The sequence below is a fragment of the Sinocyclocheilus rhinocerous genome, unplaced genomic scaffold (genome assembly GCF_001515625.1).
Source record: "Sinocyclocheilus rhinocerous isolate Xijiao unplaced genomic scaffold, SAMN03320098_v1.1 scaffold166, whole genome shotgun sequence".
NCBI classification, from domain to species: Eukaryota; Metazoa; Chordata; class Actinopteri; order Cypriniformes; family Cyprinidae; genus Sinocyclocheilus; species Sinocyclocheilus rhinocerous.
Window position 1 is genome coordinate 3487052 of NW_015633186.1, and position 9689 is coordinate 3496740.

The 9689-nt window shown below is 38.3% G+C and overlaps 1 protein-coding gene across 1 annotated transcript in view; it reads right to left on the reverse strand.

Annotated features, from left to right (window-relative positions):
- LOC107743712 (glutamate receptor ionotropic, kainate 4-like) overlaps window positions 1–658 on the reverse strand; it is a 126413-nt gene extending 125755 nt beyond the window's left edge. Inside the window, exon 1 of the mRNA XM_016557106.1 lies at window positions 497–658. Within this exon, the coding sequence (XP_016412592.1) occupies window positions 497–566 (70 nt within the window). The 5' untranslated portion in view covers window positions 567–658. The remainder of the gene's footprint in view (window positions 1–496) is intronic.
- Window positions 659–9689: the final 9031 nt, after the last annotated feature.

A 9689-nucleotide genomic window follows, 5' to 3' on the forward strand; every position in this document is an offset into this window, starting at 1 on the left:
CAAAATAAAATCTTAGTTTGACGAAGAAATTTACAGAAATATATTACTAATATTATTTTTAAGGAATATCATACAACTAAGACATATTTATAATCATGTTTTAATCTATACAGCTCTGTTGTGCTGCATTTTATTTGACAAACAAATAATAATGCAATGCTTTGTTGTAAATTGACTGTTATATTTTCATTAGATTACATTTCAAAATATTGATTATATTGTTAAATTTCACCAGACATCATTTAATGATAAATTGTTGATAAATTTGTATTAAATTGCAAAGGATCTAGAAAAAAATTTAATGGAAAATTTAGGGAACAGAATTTAGGACCTTAAGGAAAAATAAATAATAGATTTTAAAATATATTTTTTGAGGCCTAAATTAAAAGGTATAGCTACTCTGTGGAGCTTACTGCCATTAATATATATATATATATATATATATATATGTACACACACACACAAACAATACAAATAGAAACCCTGTGATACTCACAATCGGCCTGAGCACATATGAGACACGACGTGCTGCTGTTGAAGAACGTTAGCAGTCCGGCTACAGCCATGCTGATGTCTGTATTAGTGGGCCTGAGGTTCAGCGTGGTAAAGCGAGGAAACTGCACCTTCAGTATGTCCTCCGGAGCCACCTTCACGTACGGCACCTGTACAGGGACACAGAACAGGACAGAGAAATTGAGCCCTGCAGGACCTCTCTTGTTAGGCTGTTACCGCAGGTAAATTGAATGAAAGAACATTGCAGGAGGGCGTTTTGTTTACTGCGCTGTGATGCGGGTCTCAAGAGTGGCTGTGCAACAGAATCACTGCATTCTCATCAGACTAATTAGATCAATTTTATGCCTAAAACTAATAAAAACTCATTTGAATAATTTCAAAAGGTCCTCTCTGAAGGCATGCGAATTAACAATAAAAACTCAGCAGCATTAGATGAAATAAAAACAGATTTTTTTGAACCTCAGCGATGATTGAGGCAGAATTTCTCTCTGTGTAAAGGCCAAATTAGATGTTTATTCAGACAGAGGTCATGTGCAGTGACCTTTGACATCTTCGAACAGTCTTTGAACAGAGATAGAACACAACGCAAAATGTCTCGCTATCCATGGAGACCTCAGCGTTGGCTGCTCTCTAATTTGATGTGTGCTGATGTGCGGGTGTGTCGGGTTTGGGAAAAGTGGGTGCTGGTCTCATTGGGGCTTGAAGAGGATCCTAGAGGGCACAGGCGGGTTGAGTAAAGGACCTCTTCATCACAGCAGATTGCCTGTCTGCGATGGGCCGTGTGACCATGCATTGTACTTGCACGGCCCTGTATCCCCAATTGGTTTTCCATCACTTTCCATCAGGGCGTAATGGAGACCCCGCCAGTGTGGATGGATGAGGCACGTGGGCTCTCCGACACTCGGGGGACAACTGGGATTCTTGGAGATGGAGGGTTCGGAGAGAGGCCGGTAATGGGCTTGCTGCAGCGAAGAGACATGTACAAGTCTCCAACTCCTAGAATCGTTATTTCTATTTCTCAGAGAAGATGCTTTTCTCTATTCCCCACGCCGGCTTCCAGACAACATCCCATCTGTCCAAAGCCCCTGTGCTAACTTGTAAATAGCAGCTATAGTTGGACTTCCTCCTGTGTGCATAAGCCCTTGTTATTCAGAGGTAATTCAACAGAGTGACACATACAGCTCAGCGAGGAAAGACAAACAGCACTTATATGAACAAGAAAAAGCACCTTTAGATTTTTCTAGATTTTCCAGCATGAGATTTTAACTAATTAATGGTTCAAACGGAGCTTCAAGTGGAGCTCCTGGGTAAAAATGCTGGGCAGTGAAATTAACTTCACAGAGGTTTAATGAGCTGCCATGTGGACTGACTCCAGCAGACATTAAGATGTTATGTCAAGGGTCTTAATAGTCAGAGTGGGAGGTAAGTAAAAAGTGGAGGTTAGATGGGTTTACTTTGAGGAACCAGTCATGATTATTGGACATGTATAGAAAAGCATTGTAAACAAGTATTTAATATTAGCTTGAGTGATGGAATATCAACTTCAGAGACAAGTTTGACAAAAATAACATTTTGAAATCCTGAAGACTGTACTGGACACTTGTTTTAAAGGGATAGTTTACCCAAAAATGAAAATTCTGTCATTCATTACTCCCCCTCATGTCATTACAAACCCGTAAGACATTCATTCGAGAATACTTTTTGTGCGTAAAGAAAACAAAAATAACCACAATGCATAATGCCATTCTTTTTGTTTTTTTTGCACACAAAAAGTATTCTCGTAGCTTCATAAAATTAAGACTGAACCACTGATGTCACATGGACTATTTTAACAATGTCCTTACTACTGTACCTTTCTGGGCCTTGAATGTGTCAGGCTTCTATGCAGGGTCAGAAAGCTCTTGGATTTCATTAAAAAAAAATTAATTTGTGTTCTGAAGATGAACAAAGGTCTTATGGGTTTAGAACGATATGAGGGTGAGTAATTAATGACACAATTTTCATTTTGGGTGAAATATCCTTTTAAGTCGAATTTTTAACAGAATCAATCTGATTCATGAATAAATCATTCAGACAGGTGTTTTGAATTAGGTTAATAGATTCATTGAAAAGATTTGATTTAAAATATTTGCTTGTTTGCTCGTTCACAAATTGGATATCAATACATCTCTCATGAACTCTCATTAATAAGCCATGGGGAGCAATGCTGGCTGTCAGGATCTTCAATAATCTTGGAAAACACAAAAGAAAATATTTTCCATGAAACCTGTGAGATTTATGTCTCTCCAATGAAAGCCAATGACACCAAACGTCAAGAAATTCATAAAGAGATTGTAAAAGTTATCTGAAGAGACATGATCACTTTTCATTAAGAACAGATTTAATGTATGCTTTTATTCACATATAAACATTGATCAATGCATGTACATAGAGCACATTAAATATGATAAAAGAAAACTCAAACATGCTTGCTTAATGCACAAGAACAAACCTTAAGACCATTTAAATGTGTCTACGTTTTTTTGGTGTAAAAAAAATTCACTGGAGGAAGAGAAATATTTCAGGTTTCACTAAATAAAAGTTCATTTCTGTTTTGAAAACAAACTAAAGTCTTATGTGTTTGAAACAACAAAGGGTGAGCAATGGATGACAATTTTCATTTTTGGGTGAACAATCCCTTTTAAATTTCAGTATGCTCATAACCCACAGCTATCTTATGATGTGGAATATATAGTGCACATTTTATATATGTGGAATATAGACCACTTTTATTGTGTCATGTTTTATACATCTTTAAGCTAGATAGCTATAGTCCCTATTCATGGTAACTGCAGGAAAAAAGTCCCATTCTTCAAAATTCTCCATTTTCCATTGAAAACAAAGTCATACATGTTTGGAACAACACAAGGGCGAGTACATTTTTTTCATTTTTGCGTGATCTATCCCTTAAAAAGACTCACATTCGGACAGATGTCAGAATCTAATGTCTCATTGCGTGCTCAAACATACATAGTAAATATCCATGGTGTGTGAACAGGAAATGGAGCATAACACTGAAAGGGGTTTGAAAGCCATTTTGCTTGTGGTTACAGCACACTGCATATGCATCAGCATCATTTCCAGGGCGTAAATAGAAACTCTTTGGCCTGGTGGAGCCAATCTGGGCTGCAACATTGGAATTGTGGGCCAGAGGGAGAGTTATGTATGAGGGTAATATCAGTCTGTCCGTGTGCTGTCTGCTGTCAGCCATGGAGGAGGAATGGCCGCCGACTCCAGGGGGCCGACTAATGGCGGCGGAGCAGGTGGTGGAGGAGCCTGAGGCGGAGAGCTGATGAGCCAGGGCGACGGGGAGGATCCGGAGGTGTCACACCGTCCGTGGCTTTCTCCCCCATGGCAGGCGTTGTTGCCGGCTCACACACCTTGACTGACGTCACGGCCTCTGGCTCCGTGGCGATCCTCAGCTCTGTCGCTCTCTCTAGCAATGGCTCATCGGTCGCGGCGGGCTCTGGCTGTTGCTCCACACAGCGGGGGGGTGTTTGACTGGGCTCTGGGTCATGTCAGAATATAGTATCAGCATATTTTAAACAGATTCTTAAATTTGTAATCCAACAGGCCACAGCCAGAAACAGTCTGGTATGACCCTCGAGATGAATTCGTGGCGAAGGAGGGGATCCATAGGGCACACAACGGAAACAAAAAACTGAGTAAAAAGAGAAACAAAATGGAGGGTACAAACGGAGGTAACTGTATCGGTCGGGTCTTCTGTCACAATTCACTCGGGGAACAAGGAACGAGGAAACGAGGAGTATTTGAATAACACAGTCTTTAATAATCCACAGGAAAACCGAGAACAAGGAGGACATTCAACAAGTAGACCCGACAAACAAGAACTGAAAGGACTAGGGCTTTTAAAGGCAGGATAATTGGGGAGGAACGAGACACACCTGGAATCAAATTAACACAATCAACATGAGGAAGAAACTGGGTCACAGGGGCAAAAACACACACAGAATAGTCCATAATTCTGACACTGACCTGGTACAAATGAATATTGAGGCACTTAACAGATGCTGCATTTTGGACATTTCTAATGTAGAACAGTACAATTGGATGGTTTTGCAATAAGTATCTTGTGAATTATATTGTAACTGTTTCGACAATTCAGTTGATTGAATTATTATGCTTGTACACACTCTTTGAGCAAATTGAGCACTTTGTCAGTCTTTATCTAAATGTGCATTGCCAAACTGTTTTATTTAAAGTACACAATCATTTTTGCAAAGTCATCTTAATAGGGTTTTAAACTACAATAAGGAAAGGACATTACTGTGCAACTGCCAGACTAAAATATGCAACTCTGAATAACAAAAGCTGTTCCGACATCATGAGCATTACTTAAAACGTCCCTTGGCTTATTTAAATAATCAATTTAAACCTCATAGGGAAATACATGGCTTTCACAAAGTGCCATTTGTGAAGTAATTTGGCACATGTAAGGTTTTCTCACTTAACCATGAAATTGTGCAGATTGTTGTGATGCTGTGCTGAAAGAAACTCTGCAGTGTAAAACTCCCACCTTGACCTTTTTTACCATTCTGTATTAAAGTTAGGCCTGGTTTTACTGCGTATGGTCATCCAGCTTTCTACCTGTGGCTCTGAACAAAAACACATCCATAAGGGTGGACGGTCTCAGGAGGGAACCCTGGGGGATTTCATTCCATATGGCAAGGTAAAGTATAATGAGATCTTACATCTGTTCCCTTACGTGCCAGAGGAACAAAATCATGTTTAATAAAAGATCACAGAATTTTAACCAGGACCACAGTGTCAACTGATACAGCTGGACATACTGTTGTACTGTAAAGTCGGCCATGTTTGTCCGTTGTCATGCTCAAGAACTGCAGTGAGTGACAAAGCCATGCTAGGTTGCCTTACAGGTTGGTGGGGGCGGATGCAGGCAGAAAGCAGTGCAATTACTCAAAGACATGGAGATCGGCCATATGGGGATGGCAGAGTGGCTGGAAGGATATTGTGAATGATCGTGACGTTGCACACCTCTCTAATGTGGTGCAATGGACCATGGGAAGTCAGCTGCTTGGGGAAAAACACACACACTCAAGCACTAAGTGGAGTAATCATGTTTTGGAGGCTATGTGAGCGCTGGTGAGTCCCTGGTGGAGGGAGCAAAGAGAAGAAAGGCCACCAAGGCCTTGAGAGAAAGCTGAGCATTGACCACAATCTCATTGATCAGCCTGCTCAGAAAAAAAAGAACGCTTTCTACGATCACTGTTTTGCAAGCATCACTGCTGGTTCCGAAGAACATAGAAATCCTGTAAAAGACTCTAACATTTTAAAGCTGTGGGTCGCCTTTTAAACTGCACCGTGACTACCAGCGGTGGTGCAGGTGGAAAGGTGAAGCCGTGGTGAATGGAGGTGAATTGGACAAGTCATCTTTGGTGAATTTCAAATATCACCTAACAGATGGAATCTGCAGATGTGTCCCTCCCTTGGTTTCTGCTCATGCATTCAGCCATTGTGGACAAATGTGTAGCACTCCATGTAAAACAACAAATCAATCCATTGATGCTCAAGGGTAGTTATGGAAGCCAGTTCCCTCCTAAAAAATAAAACAGGTAATTGTGAGAAAGCTGATAATATGAAATAGCTATAATTGTAAGTAATAAAGTCACAACTGTGAGTTATAAAACCACAGTGAAATGAAAGTCACAATAATGAGAAATAAAATAGCAATTTGATATCTAAAGTCACAATTATGAGAAAAAGTTGCAACTGCACTAAATAAAGAGCTAATTGAGCCTTTGCAAAGACCCGCCCCTCTTAGTTACTGTTGCTACATGCAACAAGTTTTCAAATGTTGTCACTTTTCAAACAATAAATACCGTTTTGTGGCTCTTTGATGTGTCGTGACCAGTGTTGGGCAGTAACGCATTACTTAGTAACTCGTTACTGTAATTTGATTACTATTTTAGTAACTGAGTAATTTAACGCGTTATAATGTTCAAAATAGTAATTAGAGTATAGTTACAAGCCAAGGTCTCTATACGTTACTGCCGCGTTATATTGCTGACAGAATGCAGTGTTTTATAATCTAGAGACCTAAAAAGGATGTAGCACAATATAACTAATTACTAATTACTTTTGAAATAAAGTAATCAGAACAGTAACGTGATTACTTTTAAAAGGAGTAATCAGTAATTTGATTACATTTTCAGAGTAACGTGCGCAACACTGGTCGTGACAGATTATTATATTGCCTTAGTTCAAGTGGCACGTGAACCGATCGTCTTTTCATATATACTTAAAGCATGAAAATAACATGAATGAACATCAGAAGGTATTTTATTTTAACTGCAGAAAGACGTCAATACAAACAATTTTTCAATTGTAAGTCCACCGAAGTTAATCTACCTGTCTGATTTGTTTGTCGGACAAAATGGCAGATCCGGCTTTATGATTGGTCAGATCGCCTGTCAATCAAGCTCTTTGTAAAGGGTCAATTAAAGCATAAAAACAATTACAAGAGAAAGACATTTGCAATTGAGAGAGAGAACAATCAGAATTGCAATGAAAAAGTCGCAATGCTGAAATACGTATATTGCAATTGTGAGTAGTCACAATTACAGTACCTTTTTACTTTTTTAATCTGAGGCAGAAACAGGCTTCCAGAAATTAGAGCACATTGTGAACACTTAAATATTTAGCAGGGATATGTGCTGTAATAACACACAACAAAATGCATGACTCGTTAAGAGTGTGTTCATGCCTGCCCAGGGATTTGTTTGCAGAGTTGATGAAGCCCATGAATAATTCCACTCTGTGCTGCCGATGGGCTCAGCTGGGGCGTAAAAACCTGATCCATTCACACCTCCACAAAAAGACAGCACTGCACCATGGATGACCACAGAACAAAGAGACAATGAAAACTGGTCCAGTGTCTTTTGCACATCCATCATATTAGAAACAAAAGGATGAATTGAATTTGAAAGGGCTCTCACAAGCCAGGAGGGGTCTTGAGTGGCATAGCGCCACTACGCACATCTATTTAGTAAGGAATAAAGAGAACTCATTCTCGTTGGTGTAAATTCAGTTGCGCGGGTGTCCCTCGATGTGACAGATCAATTGCACAGCAAAAGAGAGGTGAGCAGAGGTGCCGCCGACAGCTGTGTTACTCTAATTATCATCAGGCAGATGAGGACGCAGCACCTGTGTTTTGTTTGCACGACGAAAGCAGAGTGGTACGGGCATACCGTGACACAATCATCCACTTTCACAACAAGGCCCTCTCTTCTGAAAATGTCACGTCCTCCCCCTTCGTGACAGTACCGGAGGGCCTTTTTAGCCCTTTTCCACCGACATGTTGCAGGTGCCAATCTGGAACCTTCTTGTGTGTTTCCACAGCTGGTTATGAGCTGGGGGCGTTATAATGTCCACACCGAGTAAAGAAGAGCAACTCAAAAACAGACAAAACTAGAGATAATGAACAATGTTACATAGTTACATTTCTCAATGCAATTCGCGGATGTTCTTATTTTACTCAGATTAAATGACAAATATATATAGTACAATGTCTAAATGTCATTGCACTGCATAAAAATATCAAACCAAGTGGTGATTAAATGAGGCTAGACTTTTTCTAACTAACACTCTGAGTTATTTTTAACATACTGGTATCAAGTTCATTAGTAACACTTTACAATAAGGTCTCATTTATTATTAACATTAATTAATACATTAGTTAATATCAACTATGAGCAATATACAGTTTTACAGCATTTATTAACCCTTGTTAATGATAGTTAATAAAAATACAGTTGTGCATTTTTTGTTCATGTTAGTTCAGAGTTAATAAACTAATGCTAACAGATACAACTTGAAAAAAGTAAAAAAAAAAAAAATGCATTAGTAAATGTAGAAATTAATTAAAGGGATAATTTGCCCCCAAATGAAATTTGTCATCATTTACTCACTCTCCACTTGTTCCAAGTTTATTTCTTCTGTTGAACACACACACAAAAATATATATTTTGAAGAGTGTTGGAAACCGAACAGTTGCTGGTAGCCATTGTCTTCTATAGTATTTTTTCCATACTATGTAAATGAAAGGCTACCATCAACGGTTTGGTTACCAACAGTCGCAAAAATATATTCTTTTTTTTATTTTTGTGTTTAACAGAAGAAAAACTTTTTGGACAAACTATTCCTTTATGATTAATAAATGCTGTAGAAATATTGTTCATTGGTAGTTCATGTTAACTAGTGTAGCTAACTGCGTTTCGATTCACAAGGTCCCTGTGCAGTGTGCACTACTCCCTACATACTAAGCAGAGAAAATAATTTAAAGAAGATCACAAAGATTAGGGATTTCAAGAATTATGAAATACAGCAATATGTGGAATGTATGTAAATACATGTGAAATGTATAAATATAACATAAATGACCATATTTTCACAAATATACTAGGGATGCACCGATACCGATACTGGTATCGGTATCGGGCCCGATACTGGTCTCCTGTACTCGTACTCGTACTCGTTAAAATGCCCCGATACCAAACGCCGATATGTGTATTCATATAAAAATATATAATTGCATATTTAAATGATATAACTTGCCATTCTAAAAACCTAAATTCTAATTTAAATTCTAAATTGTCATAAATTTCAGTTTTTAATATGAAAATAAACATTACAGGTGCATCTCAATAAATTAGAATGTCGTGGAAAAGTTCATTTATTTCAGTAATTCAACTCAAATTGTAAAACTCGTGTATTAAATAAATTCAATGCACACAGACTGAAGTAGTTTAAGTCTTTGGTTCTTTTAATTGTGATGATTTTGGCTCACATTTAACAAAAACCCACCAACTCACTATCTCAACAAATTAGAATACTCCATAAGACCAATAAAAAAAACATTTTTAGCCTTCTGGAAAGTATGTTCATTTACTCTACATGTACTCAATACTTGGTAGGGGATCCTTTTGCTTTAATTACTGCCTCAACTCGGCATGGCATGGAGGTGATCATTAAATTAACCCTCTAAAAGTGGTGTTTTACACATAATAATAAACGAAAAATACATACAAAACGAATAAATAAAGTGCACATTCAACACGTAAGAAAATACACTTAATTGGCTAATTATACATTAACAC